Source organism: Bubalus bubalis, chromosome 9 (assembly GCF_019923935.1).
Source record: "Bubalus bubalis isolate 160015118507 breed Murrah chromosome 9, NDDB_SH_1, whole genome shotgun sequence".
NCBI classification, from domain to species: domain Eukaryota; kingdom Metazoa; phylum Chordata; class Mammalia; order Artiodactyla; family Bovidae; genus Bubalus; species Bubalus bubalis.
The window spans coordinates 61,305,719-61,329,540 of NC_059165.1; the positions used below are offsets into that span (position 1 = coordinate 61,305,719).

A 23,822-nucleotide genomic window follows, 5' to 3' on the forward strand; every position below is an offset into this window, starting at 1 on the left:
CACAAGTCTTTAATGCCAAGGGACTCTACATGAGAAACCCTAGTTAGACTGTCTTAGCATCTCCAGACCTTTAATCTGTGAGCTGGGAGCCCACTCAGGGACATACCTTTCGGAGCAGCTCCCGGATCTTCTCTGCATCCTTGGCTGCATAGATATGCCACAAAGCACCGGGTTTCTCCTTTCCATCATGAATCCTTTGCTTTGTCACCTCATCAGCATCTCCCTCGTCAATTGTTTTGAGAACCTCTGAAAAAAGCAAAATGATATTTCAATGTAAGCAGCCACTTCAGTACCTCTGAGTGAAGCAAAATGTCCAATTCAAACAAGTTTACTCTCTACTATTCTTTATCTGCAATAACGGACTGGTTTAAAATTGAGAAAGGAGTATGTCAAGGCTATATGTTGTCACCCTGTTTATTTAACTTATATGCAGAGTATATCACGTGAAATGCCGGGCTGGATTAATCACAAGCTAGAATCAAGATTGCCAGGAGAAATATAAACAACCTCAGATATATGCAGATGATACCACTCTAAGGGCAGAAAGTAAAGAGGAACTGAAGAGCCTCTTGATTATGGTGAAAGAGGAGAAAGAGCTGGCTTGAAACTTAACATTCAAAAAACTAAGATAATGGCATCTGATCCCTCACTTCACTTCAGTTCAGTCGCTCAGTTGTGTTCAACTCTTTGTGACCCCATGGACTGCATCATGCCAGGCTTCCCTGTCCATCACCAACTCCCGAAGTTTACTCATTGAGTCAGTGACGCCATCCAACCATCTCATCTGCTGTCGTCCCCTTCTCCCGCCCTCAATCTTTCCCAGAATCAGGGTCTTTTCAAATGAATCAGTTCTCTGCATCAGGTGGCCAAAGTATTGGAGTTTCAGCTTTAGCATCAGTCCCTCCAATGAATATTCAGGACTGATTTCCTTTAGGAAGGACTGGTTGGATCTCCTTGCAGTCCAAGGGACTCTCAAGAGTCTTCTCCAACACCACAGTTCAAAAGCATCAATTCTTCGGCACTCAGCTTTCTTTATAGTCTGACTCTCACATCCATACATGACTGCTGGAAAAACCATAGCTTCAACTAGACGGACCTTTGTTGGCAAAGTAATCTCTAGGCTTTTTAATATACTGCTTAGGTTGGTCATAGCTTTTCTTCCAAGGAGCAAGCATCTTTTAATTTCATGGCTGCAGTCACCAACTGCAGTGATTCTGAAGCCCCCAAAAATAAAGTCTCTCTTTCCACTGTTTCCCCATCTATTTGCCATGAAGTGATAGGACCGGATGCCATGATCTTAGTTTTCTGAATGTTGAGTTTTAAGCTAACTTTTTCACTCTTTCACTTTCATCAAGAGGCTCTTTAGTTCTTCTTCACTTTCTGCCATAAGAGTGGTGTCACCTGCATATCTGAGGTTATTGTTATTTCTCCCGGCAACCTTGATTCCAGCTTGTGCTTCGTCCAGTCCAGCATTTCTCATGATGTACTCTGTATATAAGTTAAATAAGTAGGGTGATAATATACAGCCTTGACGTACTCCTTTCCCAATTTGGAACCAGTCTGTTGTTCCATGTCCAGTTCTAACTGTTGCTTCTTGACCTGCATATAGATTTCTCAAGAGGCAGGTAAGATGGTCTAGTATTCCCATCTCTTGAAGAATTTCCCACAGTTTGTTGTGATCCACACAGTCAAAGGCTTTATCATAGTCAATAAAGCAGAAGTAGATGTTTTTCTGGAACTCTCTTGCTTTTTCAGTGATCCTACGGATGTTGGCAATTTGATCTCTGGTTCCTCTGCCTTTTCTAAATCCAGCTCTGACATTTGGAAGTTCACGGTTCACATGCTGTTGAAGGCTGGGTTGGAGAATTTTGAGCATTACTTTACTAGCATGTGAGATGAGTGCAATTGTGCAGTAGCTTGAGCATTCTTTGGCATTGCCTTTCTTTGAGAGTGGACTGAAAACTGACCTTTTCCAGTCCTGTGGCCACTGTTGAGTTTTCCAATTTTGCTTGCATATTGAGTGCAGCACTTTCACATCAACTTTTAGGATCTGAAATAGCTCAACTGGAATTCCATCACCTCCACTAGCTTTGTTCGTAGTGATGCTTCCTAAAGCTCACTTGACTTCACATTCTAGGATGTCTGGCTCTAGGTGAGTGATCACACAATCGTGAATATCTGGACCATGAAATCTTTTTTGTATAGTTCTTCTGTGTATTCTTGCCACCTCTTCTTAATATCTTCTGCTTCTGTTAGGTCCATACCATTTCTGTCTTTATTGTGCCCATCTTTGCATGAAATGTTCCCTTGGTATCTCTAATTTTCTTGAAGAGATCTCTAGTCTTTCCCATTCTTTTGTTTTCCTCTATTTCTTTGCATTGATCACTGAAGAAGGCTTTATCTCTCCTTGCTGTTCTTTGGAACTCTTCATTCAAATGGGTATATCTTTCCTTTTCTCCTTTCCCTTTTGCTTCTCTTGTTTTCTCAGGTATTTGTAAGACCTCCTCAGACAACCATTTTGCCTTTTTTAATTTCTTTTTCTTGGGGATGGTCTTGATCACCACCTTCTGTACAATGTCACGAACCTCTGTCTATCAGATATAATCCCTTGAATCTATTCAGTATCACAGTAATCCAAGTGTATGCCCTGACCAGTAATGCTGAAGAATCAGAAGTTGAATGGTTCTGGTCCCTCACTTCACGGCAAATAGATGGGGTTTTGAAAAAGTGGAAACAGTGACAGATTTTATTTTCTTGGGCTCCAAAATCACTGCAGATGGTGATTGCTGCCGTGAAATTAAAAGATGCTTGCTCCTTGAAAGAAAAGCTATTGACAAACCTAGACAGAGTATTAAAAAGAAGAGACATCACTTTGCTGACAAAGGTCCATATAGTCAAAGCTATAGCTTTTTTCAGTCGGCATGTATGGATGTGAGAGTTAGACCATAAAGAAGGCTGAGCACCGAACTGATGCTTTCAAATTGTGCTGGTAGAGAAGATTCCTGAAAGTCTCTTGGACAGCACAGAGATCAAACCAGTCAGTCCTAAAGGAAATCAACCCTGAATACTCAATGGAAGGACTGATGCTGAAGCTGAAGCTTCAATACTTTGGCCACCTGATGGGAAGAGCTGACTCATTGGAAAAGACCCTGATGCTGGGAAAGACTGAAGGCAAAAGGAGAATGGGGCAGCAGAGGATGAGACAGTTAAGATAGTATCACCAACTCAATAGACATGAGTTTGAGCAAATTCCAGGAGATGGTGATGGACAGGAAAGCCTGATGTGCTGTAGTCTAGGGGATTGCAAAGAGTTAAACATGACTTAGAGACTGAACAACAACATTCTCTATCTCTCAGGAGTGATAAAAAGTAGACTCAGAGTCAACAGTCACAGTGAAGTCTAAGCTTCCTACACGTGGGAAGTGACCCTAATCTTCCATACTTTTGATAGAGACTCAGCATTTTTTGGAAGTACAGTTTTTTAAAAAAACATATTTCCTGTTCAAACTGTGTAGCCATATCTTATGTTCAAATTGCACGTTATTTCCTACTGTTGTGTTCAAGGGCGATGATGATGTTTTTGTGAACACCCATCATCTCCTGAATTACTTGAATAGCTTATCTGGGAACAAAGCCAAAGATTTGTTTATTGGTGACGTGATTCATAATGCTGGACCTCATCGGGATAAGAAACTCAAGTACTACATCCCGGAAGTTGTTTACACTGGCGTCTACCGCCTTATGCAGGAGGAGGCGGATTCCTCTACTCCGGCCACCTGGCCCTGAGACTGTACAATGTGACTGACCAGGTCCTTCTCTACCCCACCGATGATGTTTATACTGTAATGTGCCTTCAGAAACTCGGTCTTGCTTCAGAGAGACACAAAGTCTTCAGGACATTTGATATAGAAGAGAAAAGCAGGAGTAACATTTGTTCCTATGTAGATTTGATGTTGGTACATAGTAGAAAACCTCAAGAGATGATTGATATTTGGTCTCGGTTGCAGAGTGCTCATTTAAAATGCTGAATTATGTGCAAACTATATTTTACATAGAAATGTATCTCAAATAGTTCCCATTTGTGTTCTCTTCCATTAGAGGTCATTTCTATGTAAAACCATCAAAATTGCCTTTATAGGTCATGTCCATTTGACGGCCTCTAAACCCTTCAGTTCAGACGGTAAAGTGTCTGCCTATAATGCGGGAGACCTGGGTTCGATCCCTGGGTCGGGAAGATCCCCTGGAGAAGGAAATGACAACCCACTCCAGTATTCTTGCCTGGAGAATCCCATGGACGGAGGAGCCTGGGGGGCTACAATCCACGGGGTTGCAAAGAGTCGGACACGACTGAGCAACTTCACTCACTCACTCACTCACTCCTACTGTATGTAGATGGACTGTATACTTTCTCAAGACCTCTTCAAACTCTAGGATTCTATGGATTTAAGGCCATGAAGGGTAAAGCTTCTCTGCCAAGGTAAGAGGCTTGGCTTCTAATCCTTATCTATTATAACCCTTTAAAAGACAACATATGAAAAGATCTACAGGTGTGTAGCATCTAAAGCAAACGTGTGGCAGAAAATATTACCAAAGTAATGACACTGATTATCTTTTAACTTTGAGATTTTGAGTTATTTTCTTCTTTAAAATTTTGTTTTCTGAAACCTCCATAATTAACACATATTAATTTTACATCAAAATAGTGGTGAGTGCAAAGCAGCAAAGTATCACTTTAATGCTTCATTTCTGTGCAAATGACCTGGCTTTATCATCCATTACCCCACAGCTGAACTGGCTACTGGATGAGGTAGGCCAGTTTGCCCTTTCTTCTTTTTCCTCTTTGTGATGCTATACACTCAGTGTTAAGGGGCAGCATTCGCAAAGAGAGAATAACTGGTTGATGACACACAAGTACCACTCTTCTCTGCTACAATCACCCCTTTGTGCGCCTATGACGCATCACGTCTGGTGGAGACTTAAGAAAAAGCAACTGGCCCTGACTGAGGAGAAAGACATCCCATTTTACTTCTGGGGCTAAACCTCACCCTCCTGAAGCACTGAGTTCTAGAAATCTTACCTTCATCATGAGCACCCTCCCCGATGGGGATCCCAACATACACCATCACATTAACTGCATCAGACACATCTAAGTGAAGATTTGTTGTGCCAACTCTTCTGTCTTCTGCTGTTATCAAGCCTGAAGATAAAAGGAAGATATACAAGGTGAAATGGCAATATTCTGTATTATTATAATTATTTTTTTCACTTTTGGCTGAGTGGCGTGGCATGCCGGGTCTTTCCCTGACTAGAGATTGAACCCATGCCCTATGTAGTAGAAGCATGGAATCTAAACCACTGGATTGTCATGGAAATTCCTTGGATGGAGTCTTTGAGAGGAAACTTTCTAATGCTGTAATGTATGTTTTATGGACTGGGCTCATAGGGCTGTTATGTAAATCAATGATAAAAGCAAACATTCAAAACTATCCTGGATTCTGTCAACTTCTTCAGCACCTATCACTCTGCCCTCTATCATCTCTACACATGACACTGATTACAGATCTCCCTCTTCAGGTAAAATGGAAACAAGAATATTCAAAAAGATCAGTTATGGCCTCTCCCTCATACCGTAGGCATTGTACATCTTGGGGCCCAGATCAGGCCTAACAAAATAGCTGGGTAGCCTGGAGGCCAGATTGAGCCTGCCATCTCGCTTAGTATATTCTGGCAGAGGAAGGTTCTCCATCAGATCTTCAAACCTACAAAAGAGCATGAGAAATGACTTAGGTTGTTACAGGGGAAAAAGGCAAAGAGGTGGAGCTCACTTTTCTGTGATTACTTTGTGATGGCTTCAGCAAAGCACAAGTCTCTCAAGATGACTTACTGTAGTTCACTAACCTTGTTGGCATCATGTCCCGAAAATCTTCCCCAGGAGGCCAGTCCTTGAGTTTGAGCACCATTGGCTGCCCATCTTCTGACCTTAATCGTTCTGGAAGACAGAAAGCACTCCTACAAACATCTGCTGTGTTGGCTATTTCCTGATTCTCCAGTGACTAAAAGGTTTAGAAGACTAAACTCTCTTTTTTTTTTTAGTTTGCAAACCTCTATAATGGATTACGTGGGCTTTGTTTTCCTCACCCACAGAAAAACCATGGTGAGTTTTTCCATCTCAAAGTGAAAGTGCCCCACACAGCCCATGTGACATGTGCTTAAGTCCAGGTAAGGTCTGGGAGCCATGTGACTGCCATGAGAGCTACCTGGTTGCCACCATGATAGACTATTTCTCCCACTAAGAGGATGTATCAATAATTTGCTATTTTAGGGGTAGGGCTGGGCATATAGATGCTTACTTTCTGGTCTGCTTTTATAGAACCAGATAGCAAAGCTACTTACTGCATATGATCTCGAAGCCATCCCAGAAATCCCGAACTTTCACATCGGAAATTATAGCACAGTTCCTGCAGTTCACCAAGTCCACATCCTGGTCTCCAAATTCCTGGCTAAAGGCTTCTGGCTTCCAGAGTTCAGACTTGAGCTTTTTATGTACCCCTGAAACCAGCACTGGCTGTGGAAACAAAAGTATCTTAATCAGAGCCATGTAGGAAACACTTAACTCAAGGCTAAGGATAGAATAGGAGGGTTTCCTGAGGACAACCTCTTCTCCATGATGACTTCTTGATCCCTCCCAGTTTCAGAATCCATGGATTCAACATGTCAGCTACAGAAAATGAAAACACTTCTATTCTGTTACTATATTTGATTCTCACAGGGTGGGGGTGGGGGTGCATTCCAGAGAAATCACTTCTATTGCCCTGGTATATACCACTAATTTGAGGTGAGAGGATGAAAAGCTAAATGCAACTCAGAATACTTCCTCACATCTCAAATGAAAAACTATCTAGACAATTCCATAAACTCCTCCTTCCTCATACCTGGCTAATGTATAAAATTCAGGAAGTGTTATTACACTATCACACAGACTTGTATGGTCTTGAAACATTTACCTAGAAAAGTACCACCCACTTCCACCAACTCTCGCCTCACACCATATCTCACTTAGGGATTTTCCTCTAAAGATGTTATTAATGCCAGATCACAACTTCACAGGAATTTCAACTGCTCTTTTAAGAACACAGAGCTACACAGCTGAGAAAGAAAAAAGATCCATAGTGTATTTTACAAATCTTCCAATTTTTAAAAATCAAAGAAAACTCAAAGTAGCACGGCTGTCTACAACAAACTTACTGTATATCTAAATCTCCTTGGCAGAGTATCTCCCAGAGAGAACCGAAACCATCCTGCTAGCTTTGGCGGGTGGACAGGTAGACAGCCGACCCTGGGATCTGCTTATTCTTGCTTACCTGGCCTTGCTTCCAACACTCCCGGAAGATCTTCCAATTGTTTTTGTTGCTGGGGTCATGAAGACACAAAAGTCTTCCATCACAGAGCCAGGAATGAGAGGTATGGGGGTCCAGCACATTTAACCCCATCACCATCTCCTTCACTTCCTTTTGGGTATCAGTCAAGTTACAGGCCCGCTTTGCAGCATCTGAGGTTTTCTTATTTTCTACCACTGAGGCAATGATGTGGTCAAGGAAGTTGGGTAGGCTGGCCTTGTTCTTCACTCCCTGCCAGACACAAATCCATCAGGTTAGTATGACTGAGGCACCATCAGTAGACTATTAAAAAACAGTCTCACAGTTTTATTTACATGGAGTTCTGATCTACCTGATTCAATTTCATAAAAGTTATTATGAAGTCTTTTGTGGTTGGAAGGGGAATCTATTAAGTCAATATCTTACATTTTCTTAGCCTTCATATTCTGCTTTTTATTTGTGAAAGAAAAGTACAGAAAGATCCCTCTATTGCAAGAGATTTGAGACCTAAGAAATATCTCTGGGGACTTCCCTGATGGTCCAGTGGTTAAGATTCTGTGCTCCCAATGAGGGGGCGTAAGTTCAATCCCTGGTCAGGGAAGATTCCACATGCTGCATGGTACAGCCAAAAAAAAAAAGAAAAAAGAAATAAATATCTTTGGCATTGAGGCCCATTTTAAGTATATGCACGTAGACTTCAGGGATCACAAAATGCTATAGCTGAGTGAAAAAGATCATTTACGTTAAGGGTTATACATTTTTTTCTGGCCAGCATGTTCAAGGGATATAATACTTCAATTAAGTAACTGAGGTGACTTACCAAGGCAGTGACTTTTTACTAGGGAGTGTACCCAATAAACATTTGTATCCAAGAGAACTGAATATTCTGAAAGTAGTCTCCCACTCCTCAGTTTGCCCCCTACCAAGAATCTCTCATTTATTTTGGCTGGTGGGGAAGCTCAGGCCCAGAGATGAAAGTGACAAACCTAAGACCACAGATGTGAAGGAAGGGGAGGGCTTCTGTAGACTTGATAGCCCAATGACTTAAGTATCACTAGTCATTATCTCTATGAAGTATATGCAACCATATAACATCTTTGGAAAATTTAAAAAGAAAAAGGAGAACTGGGAGTCCAAGCCAAGTACAGATAAAACAGAGCTCAACGTAATTTCAGAGGTCATTTATCCAAAAGAGAAACAAATAACCCACACTGTACAGGGCTCAACCATCATCAAATTTCAGCCAGTCATAAAATAGAATGAGAAATATGTTTATGTACTTGTTTGAAATGATCTCTGAAATACATAAACTGAAAATAAAGAACCAATGTATAAAATATCTGTGTAAAAAGAGGAGGAAAAAACTATATACTGAATGTATTTTAATATCACAGAAAGGACACTCATGAAAGGACACTCAGTGGTCACCTACAGAAAGGGAGGCAACAGCAAGAAGAAGCCTTTTCACTGTATCTTTTAAATTTAAAATCTTTTGAATTTATTTGTTCAGTAAATGCTTACTAAATACCTATGTATCAAACATTGTGGCACTATGACTATTGGGTGAATAAAACAGACAAAAATGGGGAATTTCTAGCAGTTTAGTGATTAGAACTTTGTGCTTCCACTGCTAGGGACCCAGTTCGATCCCTGGTTGGAGAACTAAGATCCCAAAAGCCGCACAGCATGGAGAAAAAAAAAAAGACAAAAATGCCTTTAAGGGATGAGACAGAAAATAAATAAAACACAGTAAGTCAGATGATAATAGGTGCAGAGGAAACAGATATGAGTGGAAGATGGGAGTGGAATGGACTTTTAAAAAAGGGTGATCTAAAAAGAAGGCTTACTAAAGAGGTAAAATTTCAGAAAGGAGAGGATGCTGATGATGAAGCAGGCCATGTGGTGACATGGAAAAGACAGCTCTCGGTGGAGAAAAGGACACATGTAAAGGCTCTGAAGAGAGCATGCCTAGCCATGTCCAAGGAAAAGCAAGAAGGTGGGTGTGGCCAGAGCAGAATGGAAAATGAGAGTGGTAGTTGAGGTCAGGGAAGTGAGGAGAAGCTAGGGCTGGAACAGTATAGTCCACTGAAAGGACTCTGTTTTTATTATGAAATTGGAAGCCCTTGAAAGATTTTAGGCAGCAGTGATATGATTTGATTTATATCTTAAAAGGATCATACTAACTGCTCTGTTGAAACTGACTGTAGAGTAGAAAGGGGAGAAATGGAGATTGCTCCAAGAATTCAGGCAACAGAGGATGTTGTCTCAGACTAGAATGGGGAAGCAGGGGAGCTGATGAGAAATGGGTGTGCTACGAATACATTTTAGCAATCAAACTGAAAAGATATGCTAACAGATTAGACACAAGGTGTGAGAGGGGAGTCCCAAATGACTCAAGATTTTTGGCCAAGCAATTGGAAACCAGTGATCAAGAGAGGCAAAAAATAAAGGAAATGCAAGTTTATAGGCAAAAGATTAGGAGTGTGGTCTTAGACGTGTTATGTTTGAGGTATCTATTAGATATCCAAGAGGATGCCACATAAATGTATTACCTATGTTAAAAAAAATTAGCTATCTGTTATCATCAAGAAAATAAAGTGATTCCTGCTGATGACTGAAAAATTCCAATGTCTCAGTTTCTACTGATTTCCTAACATGGCACAAAAGCTTTACTACTTAAAAGGATCTCAAACATTCCCCAAACTTGATATAAAGAAAGATCTTATCAATTGGGACTGATAATGTAGAGACTACAAGTCACTCTATACCCTCCAACCTAGTTATCAGATCTCTTTCTGATGGTTCTTCCATGGAAAAGCAGCAAAGGCTAGAGTTTTAGGGAGGACACTTACTGCTGAGGATGTAGAGAAGACCGGGGGAAAGGGTATGCCTGTGTCCAAGGGGGTTTGAGGAAGCTTTCCTGGCCCGGAGTGGAGGAGGTCTCGAAGGCTAGAGCCTTCAGTTTTGTTGTTGGAGGCAGTGGGACCCAGTAACAGACTGTTAAAAAGCTTTGGAGTCAACGGAGAGACCTTTGCAGTGGAGTTGAACGAGTCCAGCCCAAAGGGTGAATGAGACTCTTTATTGAGCACCGACCTCAGGGACCCTGCTTCTGTAAGAACATAACCGGGAATAGCATTAGGCACAAGGAATACCCAGCAGGCAACTGCCTCCTAAAATTCAGCCAAGTAGGAAAGAAGAAAGACTCTCCCCTCCCCTGCCCCCCAAACTACATACAGCCTGTCTGGACCAAGCCTGAGGAGCTGTGACTATGGCAGGTCTCATGGCCAAGTAGAAGCTCTCCTACTTCTTCCTTTCTTTTCCAGATCTGGATTTCAAACTTCCTTTTGTTCCCATTCATCTTTCGTCTCCCTCACTTTCTAAGTCAGTGTTTCTTCAAGTAAGTCTCCAGAATACCTGTATTGTAATCTCCTGGAGTGCTTGTTAAAAATGGAGATTCTCATTTAATAGTTCTGGTGGGGCACAGGAATCTTCATTTTTAACGATTCCCCAGGTGATTCTTGTGCCCATCAAAAGGCAAGTCTGGCCCTCCTGGCTAGCAATACTGGCTTAATAATAGGGCAATCTGGGAAGATTGTTAAAAACTAAATTCTGGCTAAAGAGGTTTGGGGTAGAGCCCAGGCATGTGCCTTTTTAAAAAAGCTCCACTTCTAGAAAGAAGTTGAAAGAGATTCCCTCATTTTATGTGATCGGCCAGAGAAAGCAAGCAGCATGTTTCAAAAATGTGGATTGTAATGTGTGAGTTTGAAGAATTCCAGAATAACTCAAGTGTTCCACCCACAGACAGGGCAGGGACTTGTGTTAATCTCACCTTTTGTTTCTTCTTTAGCCTTCTGAGTTGCTAAATCCGCCAACCAGTGCAGGGCAGAGGAGGGTGGGGCTGTGTCAGGGCAAGGGGGCCTGATGGCTTTTAGCTCACTATTGCTATTTGATGTCGAACTGTCTGCTTTCAGAGGCTCATCTGATCTGCTGTCAGTACTGTCGGCTTTGGGAACATGGTCTGTCTCTGGTTGTGTTCCGGGTGCAGTTCCTCCTCCGCTTGAGAAGGTGGTTTCATTTCCAGAAGAGGCACTAGGGTTTATGCTAGGAAGCTATAGCACAGAACGCCAAAATTATTAAAGTGCTGTCCTTGTGTAGAAAAAATACATTGCAAATAGTAAGGACTACTGACACTAAATAAGTCTGGGAAAGCAATTTGGAATTGTCCCATAAACTGCTATTTCACTCACTCATTAATTTAACATATATTTATTGAGTCCTACAGGTGATAGAATCTATGCTAGGTTCCGTGGAAAGAGCAATGAACAAGACAGGGTTTTTGTTTGGCATGCCTGAGGCTCAATTTCTACAATGACAAATCAGTGATCAGAACCTGACTGCACAAAGCTGCTCTGAGGATCAAATGAGATAGTATATGCAAAGAGCTCAGCACAGTGTCTGACATACATAAACGCTCAATAAAAAGGTCATTATTCTATTGTTAAGTTTTCCAGATGATGTGCTCTAATATATCAATTCTACTGAAAATATATCTTGAGATTTCTCAGGGTTAATCCTTGTACCTCTTATTGATCACATGTAGCATTCCTGGAAAGTCCTCTGAAGGTAAACAGTGTGTTTTTTGTTTTTAAATAATGTCTTATTCTTAGTGGTCACCATCAAACTAGCATGACCTCCACCTCTGACAGAAAATGGGAAAATCACTGCCTCTCTATGAAGGCTTAGGATGGTTTCAGGTGGAATGATCCCAGATCAGCGGGCCAATATTCATGTTTCTTTCCTCAGTACCTAACATGACAAGGCAGGGTCCATGCACACAGATAAGACTGTATTCCTAGACCTTTTCTATACTCTTTATCTACATAAAGAGCCTGAGGTATAAATCCTGACAAGATGCAAAGAATCTATCTCTTTGTGCTACTTATCAACTAAGCCTGAATTGGTTTTAAAGACAAATGAAGAGAAACTCACACCAGTTAGGGGGAATTTAAATCCCTCCAGTAACTGTACAGGCTCTCTCTAGATAGGCTTCCCTATCCCCTACTTGCCCAGGAATCCAAGAGTAGCCTGGGACAACAGAGGTGAAAATGGGACATTTCCTGGAACAAAGAACTTAAGTTTCTCTCAGTTTACCTGTGAGAAACACCACTTTTTCACACCATTTTACCTGTGACATCCCATTAGTGACAGCAGGTCTCAACACAGATTTGTTCTGCCGACTAATGCAAGGGCAGTTTGCTTTAATTCCCCACTTGCCCCGGGCAGCATGTACCATGTCTCCAATATTGTAAAGAGCTGGAAAAAAGATAATTATAATAATAATCAACCTTGGAATACTTTACATTATCTCTCTCAAGCCTTACATTTCAATGAGGTAGCAGTTTGTACCCTTGATTTCTGATGATGAAACCGAGACTCAGGGAAGTTAGGTTATTTGCTTAAGTACATAAAGTTGGTAAATGAAAATACTAAGACTTTAACCCAGGTCTATCTAGCACTAATGTTCTGTACACATTTAACCACTAAGCTACACTCCCTCCCTCCTCTAGTAAACATTAACAAGGTGTCCTTCAGCAGAAACGCTAAGGGTAGATTCCTTAATATTCAAGCGTATATAAACGTTTTGAATGGTATACTTGAGATTTAGGTACTTTACTATAAGTTATACCAATGTATACTTTACAGAAACATTTAACCAATGCTTAGATCAGCAGGGAGCAGGCATCTGACCACTGCACTCAGAGAGCTCTTCTGCTTGCATACACTGGGGTATAAAGATACAGGGGCTGGCTCTCCAAAGTGAAGGAGACTATAGGCAGGGGATTCACCAGCTTTAGTGTGTGTGTTAGTGAAAGTATGGAAGCTGGAAATAGACTTTTTGGAGGAATCTCTAAAGTAAGTTGCCATATGACCATTGATTCCTACTGGTAAGCTGCCTTCTTCATGGTTTCAAGAGAAACCATGATTAGCTTCAGCTGGATTATTTTTTTTTTTGGCTGCACCATGGGGTATGTGGGATCTTAGTTTCCTGACCATGGATTGAACCCAGGACCCCTGCATTAGAAGCATGGAGTCTTAACCACTGGACCATCAGGGAAGTCCCTCAGCTGGATTTTTATAAGTCTAAAAACAAAGGTCTTTCTGGAAGCCAGGGGACTAGCTTTTTCTTTCCTTTTTTTCTTTTTGCCATGTTACACAGTTTGGAGGATCTTAGTTCCCCAACCAGGCTTAAACCCGGGCTCTCAGCAGTGAGAGCACAGAGTCTTAATCACTGGACCACCACAGAATTCCAAGACAGGCTTTTTCTATTCTGGCCCTGCTGACCATAAGAATGTAAAATGTCATCTGAAAAGCAATCAACCCCTACACCCAGCAAAGTGAGGCAAAGTATGTGCCCTGGTTGCATACAATCAATCTAACATTTCTGAAGATTCAAAGCCTCAGAGAAATCTTGTGAAGCTTAAAAACAGTCACGCTGACATAAACCATTTTACCAAATTTTATAGTGTATAAATTATAACTTAAAAATATTTTTCTCCCACCAAATCTAAAAAAGGAATTCCTTTTACCTGTGCCAGGGATTATCTGTGTGGGCATGAGATTCTCTGGCTCATGGGACTGCCCCTTTGCACACTTCAACCAGGAGAAAACCTCTTCATCACCCATCTCTTCTGTCTCTGAAACGGAAATGAATGACTTTCCTATTTATGAGGGTCACAAGATGTATCTCTCTCAGTGAGTGAGAGTTTCAGACTCTAAAGGCCAACTTTCTCATGGGTCGAAGAAGATCACAGCTAATTTTATTTATTTTTGGTTATACAGTCTGTGGGACCTTAGTTCCCCAACCAGGGATCAAAGCCATGTCCCCTACCGTGAAAGCAGAGTCTTAACCACTGGACCACTAGGAAGTCCTTAACTTTAAAAATACTGCTTCACTGAGGTATAATTTACATAAAATTAGTTCAACAATTTAAAGTGTACACTTCAAATTCAAATATGTTTGAATTTCAACAAAGATATCTAGTTGTGGAAAACAGTGCAACATTCAGAATTTAGAACATTCCTATTCCTTCCCAAAGTTGCCTTTAGCCCTTTGCAGTCAATACCCTTTCCTCAACCCCTGGCCACTAATGATCAAATTTCTAACACTAAAGTTTTACTTCTAGAATTTCATATTATTGGAAACATATGGTATGTCATCTGTCATTTGTGTTGACATATTTTCATTTGGCATAATGATTTTGAGATTCATCCATATTGTTCCATGTATAAGTAATTCATTCCTTTCTATGTCTGAGTGCTGTTCCATGGTTTGGATGTACCACATTTTGTTTACCCACTCATGAATAGTTGGACTGCTTTCAATTATTGGTGAAGAGTTGGATTGTTTCCAATTACTGGCTATTATGAATAAAGTGCTACACACACTCAAGCACAAGCCTTTGTGTGGACATATTTTCATTTCCTTTATACATACTAGTAGAATACTAGTTGATGTTTAAATTTATAAAGAAATAGATAATACTGTTTTCCAAAGTGATGGTACCAAATTGCATCCCTACCAGCAATGTTTAATACGTTTTAGTTGCTCCATATCCTTGACAGCACTTTGCACTCTCAGTTTTAAAAATGTTATCCATCCTAGTGGGGATAGTGGTTTCTCATTATGGTTTTAATTTGCATTTTCCTAGTAAGTAATGACAGTTTTTTCCATGTGTTTTTCATTGACCTATCTTCCTTGATGACGTATCTGTTCAAATATTTTTCCCATTTAAAAACTGGGTTGTGGGGACTTCCCTGGTGGCACACTTCCAGTGCAAGGAACTTGGGTTTGATCCCTGGTCCAGGAAGATTCCAGATGTTTTTCCTTGTCTTTTTAATGTTCTGGTTTTTTGGCTGTGCTGGGTCTTAGATGCTGCGTGGGCTTTTCCCTAGTCGCAGACAGTGGAGGCTACTCTCTAGTTGCAGTGTGCGGGCTTCTCATTGCATTGGTTTCTCTTGTTGCAGAGCATGGGCTTTAGGGCACTCGGGCTTCGGTAGCTGTGGCACACAGGCTCAGCAGCTGTGGCTCCCGGGCTCTAGAGCACAGGCTCAATAGCTGTGGCGCACGGGCTTAGTCGCTCCACAGTATGGGGGATTTTCCCTGACCAGAGATTGAACCCATGTCTCCTGCACTGGCTGGCAGATGCTTTCTAATTGGGCCACCAGGAAAGCCCTTACCTGTCATTTTTTGAGATTATTTATCTATCGTCAGTTATTTTGGCTGTACCGGGTCTACTGTAGCAGGGGCTAGTCTTCCTTGTGGTATGTAGGTTTCTCACTGTAGTGGAGTTTGTAGTTGCAGAGCACAGGTTCTACACACATACATGGGCTTCAGCAGCTGTAGCACCTGGGCTCAGTAGTTGAGGCTCACAGGCTCTAGAGTGTGGGTTCAGTAGTTGTGGCATATGGGCTTAGCTGCTCCACAGCATGTAGAATCTTCCTGGACCAGGGATCGAACCCATGTCCCCTGTGTTGGTAGGTGGATTCCTATCTACTGTACCACCAAGGAAGTCCTATATTGTTATTACTTTTGCTTTAAACAATTGTTTTTTTAAAAGATTAAAAGTAAGAAAAAAGTCTTTTATGTGTACCCACATATTTACCATGTAGCACATTCTTCATTCCTTTGTATAAATCCAAATTTCCACATTGTATCATTTTCTTCTGCCTGAGTCACTACCTTTAACTTTGCAGAATGGGTCTACTGGTGATAGAATGATGAATTCTATCACTTTTTCCATTCCTGGAAAACAATTTCACCCTAGAAAGATACTTCCACTAGGTATGAATTCTAGGCTAATAGGTTTATTTGTAGCACTTTAAAATGCTGTACCATTGTCTCTAGAGTACAGTTTTCTGACAAGTTAGCTATCATTCTTATCTTTGTTACATAATATGCATCTTTTTCCTCTTGTGCTTTTCAGCTTTTCTCCTTACACACTTTTTCAGTAAGTAATTAGGACATGCTTTGGTGTGTTTTTCTTAATGTCTTTTTTATTTGAGGATTATTGTTGGACTTGTAATGTTATAGCTTTTTCATCAAATTTGGAAAAATTTTGGCTTTATTTTTTTCAATATTTTTTCTATCTCTGTTCTCCTGCCCTTTCTCTTTCTGGAACTCCACTTACTTGTTTGGGAGACTCCCTAATGTATCTGGTAGTTCAACAGGGCACTCTTCAACTTATAAATTTAAGTCCTCTGTCTGTACTTAGTTTTTTATAGTTTTTATTCTATGTCTTCAAGTTCACTGTTTCTTCTGCAGTATCTAATATGCCATTAATCCTACCTGGTGTAATTTTTTTTGAGATAATTTTCAGCTCTAGAAGCTTCATCTGGGTCTTTTACATGTCTTCTATGTTACTCATTATGTTTTCCTTTATGTCCAAGCATATTAAAAGTATTTTAACAGCTGTTTTAAGGTCCTTTTACAATAACTCCATCATCACTGTCATTTCTGTACTTGTTCTATCGATTGTTTTCTTTCTCCCAGATTACTGGTTGTATTATACTGGTTGCATTATTCTTTTCTGTACACCAGATCTTTCTTCATTGAATGCAGAGCTTTGTGAGTTTTATGTTTCAGAGTATGGATTATGGATTTTGTGTAATCCTTTAAAGAATGTTTGGTTTTACTGTAGCGTATAACTAAGCAATTTGCAGATGAATTTGATCCTTCCAATTCGTGCTCTATACTTCATTATGGCAACTCCAAAGCAACCTTATTCTGAGACTACGTTAGTCCTACTACAAAGGGTGTGACCCCTTTGGACTCTGTCCAATGTCTCTCCACTCTGGCTGGTGGGAATACAAATTGCGAGTTCTGTATACTATTCAGTTGATTGGCTTGAGAACAGTTTCCTTTGATGCATGTGCAGACCACTATACAATAAAAAAAATTGAGATGATTTCTCTAGATCTGGTGTTCTTTCCATAGCACTTCACTACACTGCCTCACTCTTCTAAGATTTTAATCTCGGTCTGAACTTGTGAGATTGCAAACTCTATGTTAATAGCCTTTCCCTGTGGTACAGGCTAGAAACTGCCTCCAGGCAGTAAACTGGGGCAATTGTAGGACTCACCTTGTTTCTTCATTTTTCTGAGGGAATACAGACTCAAGCTGCCTGTTGTCCAATATCTGAAACTGTGAAAGTGAAAGTTGCTCAGTTGTGTCTGACTCCACAGTCCATGGAATTCTCCAGGCCAGAATACTGGAGTAGGTAGCTTTTCCCTTCTCCAGGGGATCTTCCCAACCCAGGGATCGAACCCTGGTCTCCCACACTGCAGGCAGATTATTTACCAGCTGAGCCACAAGGGAAGCCCAAGAATACTGGAGTGCGGAGCCTATCCCTTCTCCAGTGGATCTTCCCGACCCAGGAATTGAACTGGGGTCTCCTGCATTGCATTGCAGGCAGATTCTTTACCAACTGAGCTATCAGGGAAGCCCTCTGAAACCGTGGTTTTGTATATTTTGTCTGATTTTCTTATTTTTTATGATAGGAGGGCAACTTCTGCAGAAGTTTATCTTTCATGGGCAAAAGTGGAAGATCTTAGCTATGTAACATGTAGTACCTAGTGAATGTGTTAACCACTGGACATACGTTATCTCATTTAATCCTCAAAACAGTGCGTGCGGGACATACTTCTATTATCTTTGTTTTATAGACAAGGAAGTGAGTCTGAGGGGTTAAGTAACTAGCTCAAGATTACCCTAGTTGGTATGATAAGATACAGAGGTAGGATTCAGATCCCAGTAGTCTAAGCTCTAAATCACTGTTACAGTGGTTACACTGTATCATAGAAGAGGGAAGGATGATGAAGTCAAGGGGCAAGGAAGATTCTTGGCAGCTAATAAGATAAAGCAAAAAGAAAGTGAAGCAAAGGGTTTGAATAGACATTTTCCCAGGGAACATAAACATAGGGCCAAAAAACACATGAAAAGATTCTCAACATTAGTAGTCATCTGGGAAATGCAAATTAAAATCACACTATATACTACTTCACAGTCACTATGATGGCTATAATCAGACAGATAATAACAAGCATTGACAAGGATGTGGAAAATTTGCAATCCTCATACATTGCGGGTGGAATTATAAAATGGTGCAGCTACTTTGGAATACAGTTTGGCAGTTTCTGAAAGGGTTAAACATAGAACTGCCATATGCCCCATCAATTCTACTACAAGGTATATATTCTCAAAAAAATGAAAACATACATCCACACAAAAACTTGTAACAAATGTTCTACTATTCATAACAGCCAAAAGTAGAAACAACCCAAATGTCCATCAACTAAAGACTGGATGAAGAAAACGTAGTATATCTATACAATGGAATATTACCTGGCAATACAAGGAATGAATTATGTGCTATAACATGGATGAAGCTTTGAAAGAGTATGCTAAGTTTAAGAGGCCAGTCACAGAAGGCCGTATATTGTATGATTCCATTTATATGACATGTACAGAATAGGCAAGTTGATAGAGACAGTAAGTAGACTCATGGTTACCAAGGTTTAAGGTGGGTAGGAATAGGGAGTGACTGCTACTGAATGCAAGATTCATTTTTGGAGCAATGAAAATGAAATTAGATAGTGGTGACAACTATATAAACGTGGGAATATACTAAAAACATTTGAAGTGTATACTTTAAAAGTTTTAACCTTGTCAGTTAGGCTGGAGTATTGGCAATTTTAAGACCTCACAATGTGACAAAACATAAGCTAAAGAAGGAGCCCAAAGCCATTTTTGCTTCAGTTTCCAAGTCCACACCTCCACTGACATTTTACCTTCAGCCATATAGGACAACATTTGCTCACCACTGCGTGGTCGGCTTTTCCTGAGCCTGTAACAGTCAAGGCAGACCCCAAATCCACATTTGCGACAAACCCAGTGGATGTTGAAGAGGGTTGTTTCACATACATCACACATCTCCCGTACACCTCGGACCGCTCGCTTCCATGCCACTTTCTCTGGTGGAAAAAGGAAGAGGAATACTGTTGGCACTGATCATCCTGAGCGAGAGCAAAAGATCCCAGATCCACTGATTCCCATTCAAGTGTTTTGTCTAGCAATTAAACTCAAAGATTCATGAAGTTCATATTTCTATAATTGTAAGAGAAACAAAATACATGGAATTTCTAATATTTCTGAACAAGTGTCAGTGAGAATGAATGCCATATGTTGTCACTTAAGATACTATAAAATTTTCAAATTGAGGCTTGAAATAAGATTTTTCTCTTAAAGTATAGGGCATAATTTTATAGTACAATATTCCTTGGTCTAGAAATAGGGTATAGTATCTCATAGACATGGAAATACCATAAATGTATGAATAACATGGCTTTAAGGTATGAAACACAACAACCATAGCACTTAATCTATTCACAAACCATAAAGTACATACTGACACAAATTAGTTCAAAGCGAAGAAAATGTTCATAGTGAACCAAACCCAAATAGGGATCAAAATGCAAATTATGGCAACTGTGCTACAAAAATGAAAGACAAATAAGGAAGGAAATTTTAGTCTGTTAAATGCCAAAGACGGAAAGACTGAGGACTGCTAGACACAGGTACTGCTTTAGCTATTCAATTTACTTCATATAGAAGTTTTAGCAGGCTTAATTCATCCATAGAAAATGTTATCTGCCACTCATTCCACACTTCACTTTAAGCAAAAGAAAATGAGTTTCCAATTAGAACTGCCTAGAAGACAAGCAAGAGGGGGCCTTACGGTGTGGCTCCACCATCATCATGGCCTCCTTCTCAGACATCACAAGTTGGCAGAACTGGTCTCCAACATTGGCCAGAATGTATTTTGAGGTTTCTAGGTCTATTCCTTCTGCTAGGGAGGAAGAGGGAATCCACAGGTTCATGGCATCAGGGTCACTTTGCTGGGGACTCAGAAACCCTTCCACTCGGAGTACCCCTTTTCGAGTGAAGATCAACCTGAGATAGGAAGATACACAGTCAAATACACAGTACATAGCAGCAACCATGCAAACCAACACCCACTTAAAAATCCTACGACCTAAAAGAAATTGCGACTTAATAGGAATCAGGTGGAGTTAAGAACTTGTACCATATTCGACCAACACAGTATGCACTAATAGAAAGGCTTATTGTTAACACTTATTAGATCCAGATTCTTTAAAGAACTGAATACCACTCAGCAACCACACCAGTAAATGTGATCAGAGAAAAATACAGATCTGTGCTCACTGTCACACTTGAAATGCCTGTCGACTTACATCAGGTGAGCCTTTAATGCTTGTTTAATATCTTCTTTCTTTTCAAAACTCCAGTATTATTTTCCCCACGAGGACCTTGCTAATTATTTCACTCAAAATTCCTGCAAGGAGCCAGAAGACAGAATTCCCACACGCTCCCACCATACTATCACACATTGCTATACCTGCCCCCAAGTACTCCATCTCGTCTTCTGCTACTATGGATGAACTAGCTCCCAGTGAATACCAATCTCTCCACCTTTGCTCTACACCTTATCCTCTTGCATAGGCATCCCTTCACTAATTCTCTGTTCTACATCTATTTTCCTCTCTTTTTGTCATTGTTCAGTTGCTCAGGCGTGTCCCACTCTTTGTGACCTAATGGACTGCAGCATGCCAGGCTTCCCTGTCCTTCACTGTCTTCCTGGAGTTTGCTCAAAGTTATGTGCATTGAATCGGGGATTTTCCTCTCTACTGAATCACTCTTGTCAGTATTTGAATATGCTATCTCAGTCCCCTTGATCCCACATCCTCCTTCATTTATCTGTTCGTAAGAGCAAAGTTTCTTAAGAGATTTGTCTATACTGATAGTTACCAGTTCCTTTCTCTTTTATCTTCTCTTAAACCACAACATTCAGAAGTTCTCTTATCAATCTACCAAAACTTTATTTTGGCTGTGCTGTGTGGCATATGACGTCTTGACTTCCTGACCAGGGATGGAACCCACATTCCCTGCAGTAGAAGCATGAGTCTTCCACTGGACTGTAAGGGAAGTCCCAAAACTGTTTTTGACAAGGTCATTCCCTCCTGTTAAATCCAAAGGTCATTTTTTGTCCTTAACTGACCACACCCAATCACCAGCATTTGCCAGAGTTCATTATTCCTTCCTAGAAACACATTCTTCAGTTGTCTTCCAGAATACCTCACTGGCTGTTTCTTCTCAGTCTCCTTTACTAGTTCTTCCTCATCCTGATTTCCCTGGTAGCTCAGACGGTAAAGATTCTGCCTGCAATGCAGGAGACCTGGGTTCGATCCCTAGGTCGGGAAGATCCCCTGGAAAAGGAAATGGCAACCCACTCCAGTATTCTTGCCTGGAGAATTCCATGGACAGAGGAGCCTGGTAGTCTACAGTCCATGGGATCGCAAAGAGTCGGACACAACTGAGTGACCTCACTTCACTTCACTTCCTCATCCTGAAACAGGAGGGAAGAGGGAGGGCACAGACTTTAAAAGAATGACGTAGCCCAAGGACACGACATAAACTGATTAGAACAAACAGGTCCAAGATGTCAGAGTGACTTCCACTAGACCTTTGAGCCCCACTCCAGTATTCTTGCCCCCACTCCAGTACTCTTGCCTGGAAAATCCCATGGATGGAGGAGCCTGGAAGGCTGCAGTCCATGGGGTCGCTGAGGGTCGGACATGACTGAGCGACTTCACTTTCACTTTTCACTTTCATGCATTGGAGAAGGAAATGGCAACCCACTCCAGTGTTCTTGCCTGGAGAATCCCAGGGACGGGGAAGCCTGGTGTGCTGCCGTCTATGGGGTCGCACAGAGTCGGACACGACTGAAGCGACTTAGCATAGCATAGCATAGCATACACTCATCATAACACATCAGCAAAGTAAATTGCCACACCCAATTGTGCCATCACAGTTCTGAGGCCAACCATCAAAGACCAAAAAGAGGGCAGTGGCCTAACTCCTGGAAATCCTTGCCCTTTCCCAGGATGACAGAGGATGAGACGGTTGGATGGCATCATAGACTCAATGGACATGAATTTGAGCAAGCTCTGGGAGTTGGTGATGGACAGGAAAGCCTGGCATGCTGTAGTCCATGGGGTCACGACTGAGTGACTGAACTGAACTGAATTTCCCAAAATAGTTAGAATAATCCCATTCATTGTTGTTGGTCAGTTGCTAAGTCATGCCCAACTCTTTAGGACCCCATGGCGTCACCACACGTGGGATCTTAGTTCCCCAACCAGGGATTGAACCTGTGCCCCCTGCAGGGGAAGTGCAGAGTCCTAAACACTGGACTGCTAAGGAAGTCTCCCATCAAGTCATCCTATTTATATTGTAGCCTCTCTAGCCTCTCCAAATATCAATCCTCTTTCCCTTATCTTCCTCATAGTTAAACTTGTTTTTCTTATTTATTATCTGCATCCCTTACAAGCCTCTGGAGGGCTGGAATTCGAGGGTTTTGTGTACTGTTTAATCTGCAATGCCCACAACAATGGCTGGCACATATTAAATTTTCAATACACATTTGCTGAATAAGCGAATCCATGCCACATGGATAAACCACTTGGATTTCTTTATTTAAAAAACTAAGGACTCTTGAATGATTTATTAGAAGAAATTCCTCTTCTAAGTTTATCAAGCAGAAGCAAAGTGAGTAAATAGCTATTGTTTGGTAAAAGCAAGGGACATTTCAAGGATTTTCAACAGTTATCCCTATTTTAAAGAAGGTTCACATTATCTCCTAATCTTACTTCCCCTTCTTTCTTAGGGGACTTAAATTACTCTAGCACTAAACAGGAGTAACTGGTTAAGCAAATCTATAATACAAAATGGCATCCTTCTGCTCACATCACTGGTTTCAAATGGAATTCAAGTTAGGAATAAGAACACAGTTCAGGGGGCAGCAGGTGAGACTGTTAAATTTAAATTCTCTTAAGGACGAAGTCATGTATCATTTCACAACCTAAATAACTAATGGGATGGCAGAACCTTAGCACAGACTCTGAGAGCAAGGGAGTTTAGGAAAACAAGAAAAAGATGCTGAAATATGTTTACCGATTCAGAGAAAGAGTGGAAGTTATGAATCACTAAGGAAACTGGGAAGGAGATGAAGAGAGGAGTTTGGGTACCTCCGGAAGTGAAAGAAGCGGCAGGCCACAGTGGAATCATCTTGCTCCTGCTCCTTAAACTTCCGATACCGCTCCAGGCGGCACTCACGACACTTGTGCAGGTGAGGGGCTACATTGATGCAAGACCCATCCTGCAGGAAGGGCTCTCCAGACTGCTTCAGCTTCTTTACTTTGCTCACATCTTTCAGCACTGACTGGCCCACTGTGAGAAGGCAGAGTGAGAAATGGTTGGTCATGAAAGGTTTAAAAGAAATGCAAAAACATAATCCTCCTGAGGACAGA

General features: G+C 41.1%; 1 protein-coding gene across 3 annotated transcripts in view; it reads right to left on the reverse strand.

Annotated features, from left to right (window-relative positions):
• Positions 1-23,822, reverse strand: part of KDM3B (lysine demethylase 3B) — a 57,363-nt gene that overhangs the window by 4,096 nt on the left and 29,445 nt on the right. For all 3 annotated transcript variants that reach the window (XM_006070842.4, XM_044948559.2, XM_025292624.3), the window contains 13 exons: positions 23,541-23,742; positions 20,171-20,385; positions 19,254-19,406; positions 13,964-14,071; positions 12,562-12,689; positions 11,206-11,485; positions 10,229-10,485; positions 7,362-7,628; positions 6,394-6,565; positions 5,899-5,989; positions 5,629-5,759; positions 5,078-5,197; positions 107-246 (listed from right to left, as the gene is read on the reverse strand). In XM_006070842.4, the coding sequence (XP_006070904.2) occupies positions 107-246; positions 5,078-5,197; positions 5,629-5,759; positions 5,899-5,989; positions 6,394-6,565; positions 7,362-7,628; positions 10,229-10,485; positions 11,206-11,485; positions 12,562-12,689; positions 13,964-14,071; positions 19,254-19,406; positions 20,171-20,385; positions 23,541-23,742 (2,264 nt within the window). The remainder of the gene's footprint in view (positions 1-106; positions 247-5,077; positions 5,198-5,628; positions 5,760-5,898; positions 5,990-6,393; positions 6,566-7,361; positions 7,629-10,228; positions 10,486-11,205; positions 11,486-12,561; positions 12,690-13,963; positions 14,072-19,253; positions 19,407-20,170; positions 20,386-23,540; positions 23,743-23,822) is intronic.